This window comes from Daphnia carinata, chromosome 9, assembly GCF_022539665.2.
Source record: "Daphnia carinata strain CSIRO-1 chromosome 9, CSIRO_AGI_Dcar_HiC_V3, whole genome shotgun sequence".
Classification (NCBI taxonomy): domain Eukaryota; kingdom Metazoa; phylum Arthropoda; class Branchiopoda; order Diplostraca; family Daphniidae; genus Daphnia; species Daphnia carinata.
The window spans coordinates 2538952-2552087 of NC_081339.1; the positions used below are offsets into that span (position 1 = coordinate 2538952).

At 37.6% G+C, this 13136-nt stretch overlaps 4 protein-coding genes across 5 annotated transcripts; 1 reads left to right on the top strand and 3 right to left on the bottom strand.

Moving 5' to 3' along the window:
• Nucleotides 1-580: 580 nt before the first annotated feature.
• LOC130689240 (actin-like protein 6B) lies at nt 581-2717 on the bottom strand. The gene is made up of 9 exons (XM_057512278.2): nt 2561-2717; nt 2271-2498; nt 2082-2218; nt 1825-2017; nt 1549-1745; nt 1356-1472; nt 1148-1285; nt 977-1072; nt 581-911 (listed from the first exon to the last, which is right to left on the bottom strand). Exons 1-9 carry the CDS (start codon nt 2583-2585, stop codon nt 744-746), a joined length of 1299 nt encoding a protein of 432 aa, XP_057368261.1. The 5' UTR covers nt 2586-2717; the 3' UTR covers nt 581-743.
• Nucleotides 2718-3599: 882 nt separating this feature from the next.
• LOC130689207 (E3 ubiquitin-protein ligase RNF103-like) lies at nt 3600-8116 on the bottom strand. 2 transcript variants are annotated; one of them, XM_057512237.2, is made up of 2 exons: nt 7759-8116; nt 3600-5256 (listed from the first exon to the last, which is right to left on the bottom strand). In XM_057512237.2, the coding sequence occupies exons 1-2, from the start codon at nt 7883-7885 to the stop codon at nt 4079-4081; spliced, it is 1305 nt and encodes a 434-aa protein (XP_057368220.1). In that variant the 5' UTR covers nt 7886-8116; the 3' UTR covers nt 3600-4078. The 2 variants fall into 2 exon arrangements, with proteins under 2 accessions (XP_057368220.1, XP_057368221.1); XM_057512238.2 differs by lacking the exon at nt 7759-8116 and adding an exon at nt 6509-7691.
• Nucleotides 8117-10678: 2562 nt separating this feature from the next.
• On the bottom strand, nt 10679-11563 carry LOC130689227 (large ribosomal subunit protein eL21-like). Its single transcript, XM_057512263.2, has 3 exons — nt 11481-11563; nt 11005-11275; nt 10679-10947 (listed from the first exon to the last, which is right to left on the bottom strand). The coding sequence occupies exons 2-3, from the start codon at nt 11265-11267 to the stop codon at nt 10728-10730; spliced, it is 483 nt and encodes a 160-aa protein (XP_057368246.1). The 5' UTR covers nt 11268-11275; nt 11481-11563; the 3' UTR covers nt 10679-10727.
• Nucleotides 11564-11972: 409 nt separating this feature from the next.
• On the top strand, nt 11973-12837 carry LOC130689224 (soma ferritin-like). Its single transcript, XM_057512259.2, has 3 exons — nt 11973-12218; nt 12343-12567; nt 12644-12837. Exons 1-3 carry the CDS (start codon nt 12120-12122, stop codon nt 12827-12829), a joined length of 510 nt encoding a protein of 169 aa, XP_057368242.1. The 5' UTR covers nt 11973-12119; the 3' UTR covers nt 12830-12837.
• The last annotated feature ends 299 nt before the right edge of the window (nt 12838-13136 follow it).

Here is a 13136-nt window from a genome sequence, read left to right on the forward strand (position 1 = left end):
TCGTTGCCGGACACCCTCAACACCCTCGCTCGCTTTATTTCCCTCCCGTCCCATGAGAACGTTACATAGAGTTGGACATTATATTTGTATACCAAGCCTATTTTACTTTTTTTTTTTATTTCATGATTCCTTTCTACACTCCTTTCAGGCTTTCTAGCGCTATCATAATTATTATTAGGATTGCCTACTGCCTGCAAGCATGCGCCCTTTTTAGATGTCTAGCTACTGCTCTCCTATTTCTATGTTGTGCAACATTTTTTAAAATAAAACGTAATGAATAAAAACACGAAGCCCAACTGAAAAGGATCATAGTGTTGCCAGACTGAAATGAGCTTTCAGGGGGAAAAAGAAGGCTGATCTTTTTGGGTGCGATAAGATCTACTTCCCGTCTAATATCTTTGTATCATCGCCTACGAAATTACCCGCAGCACAACACGGACACCGTACAAATAAAAACTAGTTTTTTTTAACTGTTGCCATTAATGAGAGCATTTCTGTTGCTGTCATTATATACAGGCATGATAACCAATCCTATACAAAACACCACCTCAGAGCAAAAAGCAAACAAAAGAACAAACCATTGTTGAAAAATGTTAATTTATATGATGATAGATCATAGCGACATGCGATCGACTGCCAACGTATCCGTGAGGCTACATTTAATCATGAATTATGAGTTACACAGTGGGAAGGGGCATGTTTGTGTACTCCAAATACAGCAGATAATGACCACGCTGCTAATTTCAGGGACATTTACGCTCCACTTGTGTCTTGCCGCCCTCTTCGTATTCTTGTTTAGAGATCCACATTTGTTGAAAGGATCCCAAAGAGGCCAATATTGAGCCGCCGATCCACGCGCCAAACCTACGCTCGCCGGATCCGCTGGCGCTAATAATTTTTAGCCTCATGCTCTGCAAGGAAAACACAAAACAAATTTTATCAATTTAAGGCTACACGATGCGATTTCTACACGCACCTGTGGTGTTTTGGCTGATAAGTCTCTGTTTAGCCGATCAGAAAATCCTAATAACAAAGAATTTCCACCTGTGACAATAACGTTTCCATACAAGCTCTGTAACAGGAGAAGAAAAAGAAAATTTTATTATTAAAGACAATTCTACGAACTTTTAAGCAAAAGATGTTATACCGGTCTAAGGTCGATGTCGCACATGCCGACACTAGTAGTGACCACATGACCTACTCCAAGCATTGTGTTACCAACGCCTTTGATTGAACTAGGATCAAATAAAGCTTCAGGTATTTTAAAACGTTCGCAGCCGAAATCCTACGCGGTTGGCATGAAAGATACGATTAAAATTTATTGTTTATTCATTTACGTACAAAATAAATTTTACCTGGTGATATCCGTTCGGAAATTCGTAATGGACCATCGGGATCGATGAAACCGTATCTTCATCATACGGTGCATCGGCAACTTGAAGTACACTGGATTGAAAATCTCTTATAACTTCCTAAATGTTACCCGCAAAAAAATGAAGCGAACGATATAAAATTCGGCATACTTGCAAGTACAGTAGCTTACTTTACCTTCATCATGTAATTGTGCCATGACTTAGTGACTTCTGGTAAATTACTTTTGCGCGTCCATTTAGGCTTTTCGAAATCTTTGACAGCTTCTTTGGCAGCAATCATATAAGGAGGTATCACTTCTATGTCTTTGCTGTCAAGAAGTTGTTTACATTGCATTGTGAGGAAATCACCTCCAAGTGGAGACTTAACAATTCCTAAATGAAGTGATATTTAGCTATTTGTTATGGCATCATATAACTTACATATACAGTGATTTTTAAATGTAGTGGTTACCTTGAGAGAGGACATATCCATCATAGACTGGAACAGCTGATGTATGGGTGGAACCACTATCAACAACAATTCCTGTGCTTCTTCCATTAGCAAATGCAGCTAAAACTGCATTTTTCACAAGATAAAATGCTGGTACATTGTATTTTTCAAACATAATTTCTGTTAATTTTTCTCGTTTTGCTCTGGTGTTCCACTGAAATACACACAAACGTAAAATAAAAATAGGTCAGTTTATAAACACATAATATATAACATACCGGTGCTTCAGACATAAGAACTGGATGAAATTCAGATTCAGACTTGATGCACTTGGCATATGTGTAGTCAAGGATTTTTTCAAAAACATCCCAATCTTCAATCATACCATCCTTGAGGTAGCCAACAATTTCCAAATCTAATGGCAAAAAAAGAAATATATATGACACAAAAATCCCTACAGACATTACTTCGTCTGCCTTGCTTGGCAACGTTTAGTGCAACTGTGTCGATAAAGTATTTCTTTTCAGAAGCTGGTGCTGCTTCCTTAATTCGATCTACATCCATCATTTCAACAGACGCAGCCTGTTCTAGTACCCCTACTACAGAAGGGATTTGAGCTTTGGGAGAGTCCTCTCCAGCATACCCGGCTCGTAATGCATAATGACCGATGTCAAAAACGAGAGCTCCAACTTCGTCTAAAAACAAAAAATATGAAAACGACCGTAAAAAAATTATTAAAATCTATAAATTAATTTACCTCCTCCATAAACTCCTCCACTCATGTTCAATAAAACTGTTATTACTTGTTGTCACAACAGTATGAATCACTTCTACCAAAAACTAAAACTTCACAAACCAGATACTTTGAATCTTTTAATGTCATGTAACAGCAGAAAACTCGAAAAATTTTCCACTCTCGCTGAAAAGGCAGTCTAAACAAGGCCAAAAGCTCCTCTTAGCGTCGTTGTATTGTTTCTGAAAAGTTAACCGTCCGGTGTATTTTAACGCCATCTATTGCAAATCTATTTTAAAAATAAGTTTCTGCGATCTGTAACCGAAAACTCAACGGCTCCCGATGTTCACGAAGTTCCCTTCCGTTTTTTGAAAAAACCAATAATTTTTCCTGAAATCGGCATTTGATTTTGAGTATAATGTGCAATTTATTATAGAATTCCACGTGGTATTTTTTTTGTCAAATTGTTAGGTTTTAAAATAAGCCAGACAAAGAAATATTCCCGACTTTTCTCTTTTTGTTTTCCAAAATATTCAATATAGCAATCAATAGATGTGCTTTAGATTAAAATCAATGAAAATCACGAGAATTGATTTCCTATTTTTCATGAGATCAGAAATATCTGAAATAAACGGATGGCAACAAATGTTGGCGCGCTAGCACGTTACAGCACAGTTATAGTACAGCAGTCATATACAAAACCTTTTCCCCTACCAACAAACAGAATAATATCATTGATCAAATTCATTATATGGATTTTATGAAGTACATATGGTTGACACAAACTTTTTCTTTTGGCTGTCATTTCTCCTGTAGCCCAAGAAACCTGTATCGAATCCCTATTACAGCTAACGCCATCTATTTGAGAGAAATGTCATAAAAAACGAAGTCGGTGGTGTACTATATTATCTCCTCTAAATAGAATCCCTATCGGGAAATTTTTTTTTTTTTTTAAACAAACATTAAAATCAAACTATGAATCTTAAACAGAAGCTTAGTTTGAAAAGATGTAAAATACGAAACATATTTAAAAACGACATTTTCATCAGTAATACGCTGAACATTTCCGCTAAGAAATTCGTTTATTAAAGGAAATACATAGAGATTCGCTTTTTACAGTGATAAGATTATCAAGAAGAATACGATTAATATCCCAAACTCTTTACCCTTACAAAAAGGCAAAAAAAAGGAAAACAATAATAGCTTACAAGTCACATTTAAGCGTCTTTACATATTAGTCATTGTTTCGTTCATTGCATGCTCGTTATCACAGGCAGCAGCACCTAGCCCTTCCCTCTAAAATAAAAAAAAATCTCAAACGTCTCTGCGCTGGCATTCTGACTTTAAATACTTTGACATCGATGAATTGAAAGGAAAAGAATTAAATAAATAAAGTGAAATGGTCTTACGTAAAGGATGAACTTGGTTACGTTAAAACAACCAAAATCCAGACATGTAAAACTAAGAAGAGATATAAATGTGAAAGAAAGCTAAAAGTAAAGTGCACTAGATGGATTTTTTTTTTACAAAAATGAGATCAAGCTAAGTAGATAGATATTTATTCTGGTATGCAGGCCATCTGCATATTGGGCAGTGATGATTGTCTCGTTGAAGCCAAACCATTATACAATTATGATGGAACTGATGGCCACACGGAAGTCCGCATACATCTACGGTGGTGCGATACTTGTCCAAACAAATAGCGCAATCCGCACTAGGAATCCATTTCATGTTGGGCGGAGTTTGGTTGTCATTCCAAAGGAAGTTTGAAAGAGAACATCGATTGTCAACAGGGGTTGATTCTGAATAATTGGAAGACATTGCGGAGGTGGGCATTTGCCATTCCGTACCAATAGGACCCTCAGCAGTTTGACTCCAGCATTCGAATCGCCACACAGGAAGGTAATTCAGATAATCAGTTGGTACTGTAGGCGTAAGCCACAAATTGGGCAAAGCTAGACGCTCAATTAACTGCTCCACATTTTCATCCAGCTCGAAATCCATTAAATTATTGGCCGTATCAAAGGATAGAGGTCTGAAGAAGCAGTCGATCAGCAGAGACCATCGAGATAGAATTCTTCGTCGGACGTTTCTAGCGCCATTAGTCAAATGTAGATTAGTCTGATGATCCAAAGTGCTGTTAGTGGTCATCATGTTGTGATTGCCGTTTCGATGATTTAAGCGATGCACGATCCAGCTTACGGCAAGGTTGTAAATAAAAAAGGTGACCACCAACAAGACTGGATAGGACTGAAGGGCGATCCATATCTGCTGCATTTGGTGGAGAATCGAAGAAAAGGGCAGTTGCTCGACGTCGACCTCAATTATATCGGGCGAACAATTACCCTCGAAATGGGACCAGAGCTGGAAAACTGCCCACAACAATCCCCATTTGAGGTTGGACCGCCCTACGCGGTATAGGATGCGAAGAAGGAATCTCCAAGGCTTAGTGCGACGGCTGAGAAAAATGTCTAGGATGGTGAAGGCGTTTATGACCATGAAACTGACTTTGAGTAAGTCGCTTTTTAATATCACTAGAACGTTAACTGTTGGCAACGAAACCAAAAGTTTTTCTTTCACGGGCAAGACGCTGCTACAGCCAGAAACATTGAAATCGGTGTTTTCCTCCAGGCATGATTCGTTGTCATTACCATGGATTGCGTAAACTAAACAGGATTTTGAATAGTTCGACTGAGAATCGCAAAATCGGCCATGGACATCTACATTAATAAAAAAAAAAAGGATTAAAACGTTTATATAAACTATGTTAAATGGCATTCAAACTTAGAATAGCAATAGATTTTATCGCATGTACGCAAACCATTTTGGGGCGGCACGAGATGGTTAGAAAGTGACACAAGCGCATAGCGGTTTTTTGTTACGACATAGAAGAACTTTCTTCTTTGGAGAAGAATGAAATTGAAACCCGCAGGATCCTACGTTGTTGACAATCAAATAACGTAACGTGCAATGTTATTTCCTTTTTTTTCCCACGCTACGGTTACTTTTCTTCCATGTCAAGCATAACAAACTATTTCGCCTGAACTATTCGGTGCATGAAGAACAATCGAACGAGAAAACGCAATCTAAATGACAATAATCCTTTTACGGATAGGACTTCAGAAAACGTTGAATAACACCCTGAAAAAAGAATTCTTCCATTCCTTGTGGCATCTTAAAGGCGGTATTATAGTAGAAGATGACTAGCTCAGGAGTACCAGTTGCGTCAGGCGTGTTCGTGGTTCAAAAAGCAATTTTTTCTTCTCACTTATTTCGCTTAGTCATGGTGATTTGAAAACACTGCTGTTGTTTTCTTCAAACGCGAATGACGCAATCGATTTTCATTTTCTATCTGCACACGGAGAATAAAAAGTTCCCTGTGCAATTTCTTATAAAATGTTCTGGTATGGTAAAATACACATGAAATAAAATTAACTGCAAGTTTTTTACATATATCAAACCCCCCTCCCCCCCCAAAAAAATAGCTAAAAAGAAAAACTAGTTTTTAAAGGGATGCCAAATTGAATATTCAACCTGTGACAAATCATACTACCTTGTTAATACAATACCAATAGCCTTTGTCTACACGCCGGTTATTGTTTGATTCTAAATGAAAAGAGCTAAGCAATAGGATACACAATAGACATAAAAGTTTGAACAGGTAGTAGAAACAGAATTTCAAAAGATGTTTGTTTCGTGCACTTTTTAACATTCACGTTTCATTCGTGAACAGCAATTTTTGTTTCTCAGGATGTAAGGTATATTACGATTTATCAAACGGTTTTCTCGTTTCTATTTAGGAAAGAACAAAAAAAGAAAGCTTTCAAACCATGAACACTGTAAAGAAGATGAATTACTCTTGCCGCTTATCTTAGATCTCTTTGAAAGCCGTTACCCCATTTAACAGTTTATTTCTAAAACACTTTTTTGAACTAGTCCATTGCTGAAGATGATGCGATAGTGTCATATTACCGTTAACTCCCATATGCTGGCAGATCACCATATAATATTAGCAGACTACACAGAGACTACTGTCACTCACTAAAAAAATTATTAACAAAAGAAAGTTGGACGAGCATGACTGACGTCGACTCAGTCTGGCCACTACGCTCGATGTGACGTTTTGGCAAGAATGTATTGGTATTCGAGACAAAGAACAATAAATCGCGCGCTAATGCATTCCAATCGAGTTTGTTTTTGTTTTCTCAACTCTGGTGGCGATGATTTATACCACACAAAATCCTCTGTGTGGTATTACCTATTTGCTGTCAAGAAACCAGTTGAATATTTTTAGTTTGCCAGAGTTAGAATGTTCTAACATCCGGCGTGTTTGGCTGTCATATAGAGATATAGCTACCCGAAAAATCTTATGATAAATCTCTAATTCTATTTCTTGAACACTACATTTCAGTTTGTCAAGAAAAGAAAGGACAGTTACAATGACAAGATAAGAGCAAAAACTTATCACTGTTTCTCAGAAAACGCAAGGCCTTTCTTTTCTATTACCAAATCAAGAAAGTTAGGTCTGCATCCGCTGCATTATTTAGTCCACACGCAACGAAGTAAACGCTAATGCTGTTGTTTATGAAAAAACGACGTGGCAACCGATGTCAGTTGAAAACAAAAGTGAGGGAAAGTAAAACAACAAAAAACAACAGGAATTCGACGTAACGCCTCGTGGGCCTCAGTTACTTACGCATGTAACACCTGCCAGACTGAACGATGAACAAATAGAAACTGGGTCAAGGCTGGCTGACCAAATCGAAATGTGACAGTAATGTTCAACAACAGCACACACAGCCTTCCCACCACCAGAATTTACAAAGAGGCAGCAGCCAGTGCAAAGCCTGGGGAGTAGGGCATACCACTTTTCCTTTTGCGCGCTTTCTCCCCCAAGCATGGATCGGACCTACTTACCGCTCAGAAAGGCTCTCCATGATCAAGCAGCCCCTCTTCTTTAAGTACCTGTTGAAATTTCACTTTCACTTTCGGTTTCAAGCGGCACCAAAAAAAAGAAAAAAAAGCGTGTTTCAAGAACGCCTTTCCCACAGTATCGACGTGGATGAAGAAATAAATTCACGTCACCTTTGGCAGCAAGGGCAACAACTGGTAATTAAGATCTGGATGTGATTATTGAAGTTTGTAAAAAACGGATTTCCGACGCATGAAAACGTATTCACAACGCAAAAAATAGAAAACCAACTAACAAAGAGAAACATTACCGATATCAAGACGACTGCAAACGAATTGACTTTTGATGGTGGACGTTTGTTGATACCAAAACACTGAACGGCAATAAGCAAAGACGAAAAAACTTAATAAGAAGCAACGTAAGACTTTCGATGCCATTGCAGGACTATGATCACATAACACCGTTGGTTATCACACTACATGATCTACAATCGCCAGCACACGGGTTTCTTATCGAAGCCGGGAGAAAACAGCAGATGTGGGCGAAGTTCGCACGCCAAAGCGAACTCGTTTGCCACAGTCGTGGATCACTGACAACAAACGACACTTCTTTTTTAGAAGGAACACACCACGACAGTAACGTAGGCTACGAGAGCTGAAACGGTAATGTAAGCTAGTGGACGGGCCACGGGCTATGAAAAACACAAGTGAAAGTTTTCTCCCTCTCTATACCAAGGCTCTATTCTATCCGGTCTCGACCTCGATTTCTTAACATTTTTTTTCAGTTTTGTGCTAGGGTAGAATGCTATCTTTGTCTCTTTCCGAATAGGTTGAAGCCGATGATCGTCGCCGCCACCTGGATTTATACTTGGATGATTACTGAACCTATTCCGTCTCATGCTATGCTTCTTCTTCCTTGTTTTGTTCTGGAAAAATACCCTTTAGCTCTTCCCCGAGACCCTTTGGCCATGTCAGGTAAATTCCCTTTGTTTGCCTTCTATCGGTATGCGTCAAGCAAAGTGATGGCCACATAAAATCACAAGACACGAAATGTCCCTAAAGAGGTCTTTCGTCACCAAAAACAACAGTCAACATGGTTGGTGCAAGACCTTGTCCCTGCGGAACAAGTCGAATTGACCTCGGATAAGAGCTCATCATACCTGATGTTTGTAAAGTACGTTTACATAGGAGTTCTCTGTCAAACTTTCCAAGTTTCTTTTCTTTTTCTTTTAACTGGTTTTACGCTGAAACTTGTTTCCAGTTAGAAACGCGATTTCACATAAGGGAGAAGACATAAAAAAATATGCATTTTTTGTTCGTCTACTCCCGAAAAACTAGTGTCCGTTCAGAGTGAAATCCAGCCAAGAACGTAGCCGTGCACGTACCAATGTATCAGCAATTTGGCTTTTCTAAAATACCTCACATATGTCGGAATCTTCAAGAAGACGCTTACCTTTCTCTGCGTAGATTCTCGTTGCCGCCTTATTTCGTATTCAAGGTTATTAACGTGCAGCAAAGGAAATGCTGCGCAGATAGAAAAAACTGTTAAACATCTCACTGGCATACGAAATGAATATTTAAAAAAGAATGAAACTTTAGTTTGAGGTATAGAGAGCACTGTGGAAAACTCTAGTAGAATAAACTAATAAACTTGTTTGGTGAGATAAAAACGTGTAAAACAGAAGTGAGACGGGTTTTTGTTCGTGATTTTATCGTTTTCGCTCTTGGAAAACAAAACCGGATAAATACATGCAACAAGTGAAACTGTACGATCACACCACCAAGATCTTCTTGGTAAGAATATCTCGTTCCAGCAGTGCATTTATGGTGGAGCTATATGTTAGAAGGAAGTGTTAAATGTACTTGGGTATTTTTACAAAGTCGCAACGATGAAAATAAGCTTTTAATCGTGATTTTCAAGGCGTTTAAAACGTGTGTGAAAGGGAATAAAGAATACGTTGTTAGGCGGTCTACTATGATTACTTCGTTCACATGTAGATGTACAAATAGTACGTAAGGAACCTAAAATGATGAATCGAAAAATGTAGAAAAATCTGAAATATTAGGAAAACACGTCGAGGCTGCAAAGAATTTGGGAAATTCGCATGTGAAACTCATGAGTGAATTTTGTTCAAGAAATTGTGTCATGGACATGTTTAATTAGTGTACACCATGCTTTTTTAACTCAAGGCTAAACAAACGGCTTGATGTGAGACCGCAGGATCGCAATTCAATTTAATTAGTACAGAAATGGTTAAGTCGAATCTATACCAATCAGACAAGAGAAACTAAAATGTAACTTACTTCTTTGTCGGTTTTGCAAAAAACATACAAGTTTCCGCATAGTATTCCACAAATGAAAATGCCTTCAAGGAGCTCATTAACGGCGCCTGTTGGCACGTTCAGGAAAATGTTTCTTTTATTCTCTCCTATCGCAAGATTAACTATATAGGATACCGTAAAATGATTTTCGCGTCCTTAACCACGCATGAACTAGTTGCGTAATTCGCGATTGCCACAACGAATTTCTCTTCTACTGACTAGCGGCTCTTGTAACACGACGTTCGCTGTTTTACACACCGGCTTTATGAGTTAATATACTGCCCTACGGTAATCTTATTCATTGTAACTCGAACTGGGAAACACGATTTGTTTACAGTCTAAAAAGTGGTTTGGCAACCAAGTGTTATTTGGGTTTTTCAAGCATTTACTGTGATATTACAGATCATTCTAATGTCCTGCTAACTACAAAATTGATGTCATGGGACAATGAATCTATTCTTCAAAATTGCGTGTGGCTTAAATTGTTTTCACACAGATAAACTGATCAAGAAATCACAATATTTGAAAACTGCTTTGCAATTCATGGAAAAATCTGTTGCTACTTTACAGCTAAACCCGGATAAAAACTTCCTAAGATATTTTAAAATATAAAATTACCTTACGAATTACCTAAATATTTCGGAAAATGATTGAGTGAGCTAGCACAGATTTGTAAAAAATCCACTGCACGGGAACTTAAGCGTCACTAATACTAAGATGTAAAAAAAGATCTACTGCTCGCGTCGTTCAAATAGTATGCTTTGCAGAGTTTACACTAACTTTAGCAGGTGACATCTGTTGGACCGACCCACGAACCAGCGTGAATACTATAATGCGTATCTCAGTTCAAAATAGTTATTCTTTAATTCTTGCATTATAAAAATACTTCATGCAATTTCAACTGACCAATTTGTTGGGTCCATCCACTTTATTTGAAGTTTCAGCTCAAGATGTACACTTAAGCAATAAACTCGTAGGGAATAGGAGCAAGGAAAATTGGCTCATTGTTCTTGGTAGAGACGAAATGAGCAGGTCTTGGCTGCTGAGGCTGGCGTTTGCAACACACTCTGATGCCTTTCTCTTTTGCTTCTTTCTTCAGTTTCTCATTGGTCTTCACTCGAGTCAAAAAGTCTTGACGGCACTTGGAGTGGTTGATGTGCTCCACACGCACATTAATCCTACTCAATAAACAATGTTATATACAAGCTTTCAAATACAAAAACAAACATGGTTACCTCTTAGGCAAGATCTTTCCACGGACTTGTTTGTTTACAATGATGCCAACAGCATGCTGTGTAACATTGAAAACCCTGCCGGTTTTGCCATGGTAGTACTTGAATGGCATGCCCTTTTGGAAGGCACCGTTACCCTTGATATCCACAATATCTCCCTTCTTGTAAACCTTCAGGAAAGTGGACAGAGGTTCAACACCATGTTCCTTGAATTTCTTGGAGAACAAATGACGAGTACCACGGCGATAACCTTTCGAGTTAACCATCTTGGAATCTAGAGTGAGAAAGGTATCAAAATGGACACATGCCGGCAATGAACACAACGCTTACTTAAATATTACTTAAAGATTAAATTGAACAATTAATTATAAAACTAGATGTCAGAACGTCTCTGCGAACAATATAATAATCTTAGGAAAACAGTCTAGGTTAAAGGATTCGGTTTAAGACATCAAACGTTTCAGAAAGAAAATTCTTACCTTGCTACACGAGGATGGCAGACCAGCAAAGAAAAGACAGATAAAATGGCTGCTTACAAGCAGGAAATTGCAAGCTTGTCAACCTAGAAAAAAAATTACATTTAAATTTGTAGTCAAATATTTAAACAAAAAGAATTTAAATCAAGTTTGAAAAAAAATCTTTAATTTAATTTATACCATATTTTAGTTTTAAATAATATATATCAATACATAAACTTTTGCTTTGTCAACATGGTCATCAGACATGGCGCCAAATTTATAATTTTTATTGGTTGGCTGTTCAAGAGAGTACATTTCTTAACAATTTTGACTAACCATTATATTAATTCTGAGAATATAAGTAATTATAGTTTTATAACTCCACCATATTCACAAAACATTATTGTTCTTGTCGAACTCGTCATTTTGGCAATTTGCTGCTGCATTTTCCACTCCGTTACCATGGTGACACAATATACATCGTAGATGGTGCTACTGACTGCTGTGGATTTCATTGAGCAATATTATTTTTTGTCTTACAAGGTTAAGTTCTGCTCTGTTCGGCGTCACCAGTGCGTGATCGAACAGTTTTCGCAAAAAAACGCCAGATAATTCTCAATACTTCTTTTTTTGCACGTATCGACAGAAAGTACGTAAAAAATGTCGAAGTGTCGCCAAAACTATCATGACGAAACCGAAGCTGGGATTAACAAACAGATCAATATTGAGCTGTTTGCGCACTATTCTTACTTGGCCATGGTAACACGTAATAAATTGCGTAACATATTCTAGTGCAAAATTGTATACCTGTCTAAATGTGTAGAAATAAGTAGAAAAGCCTTCTGTGATATCAGAATAACAGTATATTTCAATATGTTTTTAGGCTGCTTTTTATGATCGTGATGATGTTGCACTGAAAGGATTTGCAAAGTTCTACATGGATTCTGCTAAGGAAGAACATGAACATGCTGAAAAACTCATCAAGTACCAGCATCTTCGTGGGGGAAAAGTTGTTTTTCAACCAATTGATCGCCCTGCCCAAGACAGCTGGGAAACCCCACTTGCTGCTATGGAGTATGCTCTAAACATGGAAAAGCAAGTTAACCAGGTCATTCCCTATCCTTACAGATTTTAGTTTAACTAGCTATATACTAAAAACAATGTTCCATTTTATTGTTTTATAGGCTTTGCTTGATTTGCACAGAGTGGCTGACAGTCACAAAGATTCTCATCTGACAAATTTCCTGGAAGAAGAATATCTCAAAGAGCAAGTAGAATCTATCAATACATTAGCAAAGTTTGTCACCAATTTGCAACGTGTTGGTGATGGCTTGGGAGTTTTTATTTTCGATAAGGAATTGCAAGAATAATCTAAAAATTGCACTACCTTGTGCAACTTTGTTTCAAGAGAAGAGTGTTGTGTCTACACACTTTTCATAAATAATGTTGTAGCTTGCAATATGTATCTTTTCATTACTTTTGTTACATTTTACTTCAATATTAAACACATAGAAACAGATTAATTAAAGGCTTTTTTTAACAGACATGTTATGTTACCCATAGAAAATATCTGGATCAAGGCATAGAAGTTCTCCTTGGTTCAGTTGATTCAAATCATAAATTCTAGATCGAAAACGGCATCGCGGATTTTACCTACTTATATATTTATACGATTCG

Coding starts and splice junctions, on each gene's coding strand:
- LOC130689240 (XM_057512278.2), bottom strand. CDS start 2,585: ATGAGTGGAGGAGTTTATGGAGGAG. Junction 2,499..2,560: donor TGGAGGAGTTTATGGAGGAG/GTAAATTAATTT, acceptor TTTTGTTTTTAG/ACGAAGTTGGAGCTCTCGTT. Junction 912..976: donor TATCAGCCAAAACACCACAG/GTGCGTGTAGAA, acceptor TTTTCCTTGCAG/AGCATGAGGCTAAAAATTAT.
- LOC130689207 (XM_057512237.2), bottom strand. CDS start 7,885: ATGGCATCGAAAGTCTTACGTTGCTTCTTATTAAGTTTTTTCGTCTTT. Junction 5,257..7,758: donor TTGCAGTCGTCTTGATATCG/GTAATGTTTCTC, acceptor TTATTAATGTAG/ATGTCCATGGCCGATTTTGC.
- LOC130689227 (XM_057512263.2), bottom strand. CDS start 11,267: ATGGTTAACTCGAAAGGTTATCGCCGTGGTACTCGTCATTTGTTCTCC. Junction 10,948..11,004: donor GGAAAGATCTTGCCTAAGAG/GTAACCATGTTT, acceptor TTTATTGAGTAG/GATTAATGTGCGTGTGGAGC.
- LOC130689224 (XM_057512259.2), top strand. CDS start 12,120: ATGTCGAAGTGTCGCCAAAACTATCATGACGAAACCGAAGCTGGGATT. Junction 12,219..12,342: donor ACTATTCTTACTTGGCCATG/GTAACACGTAAT, acceptor ATATGTTTTTAG/GCTGCTTTTTATGATCGTGA. Junction 12,568..12,643: donor TGGAAAAGCAAGTTAACCAG/GTCATTCCCTAT, acceptor ATTGTTTTATAG/GCTTTGCTTGATTTGCACAG.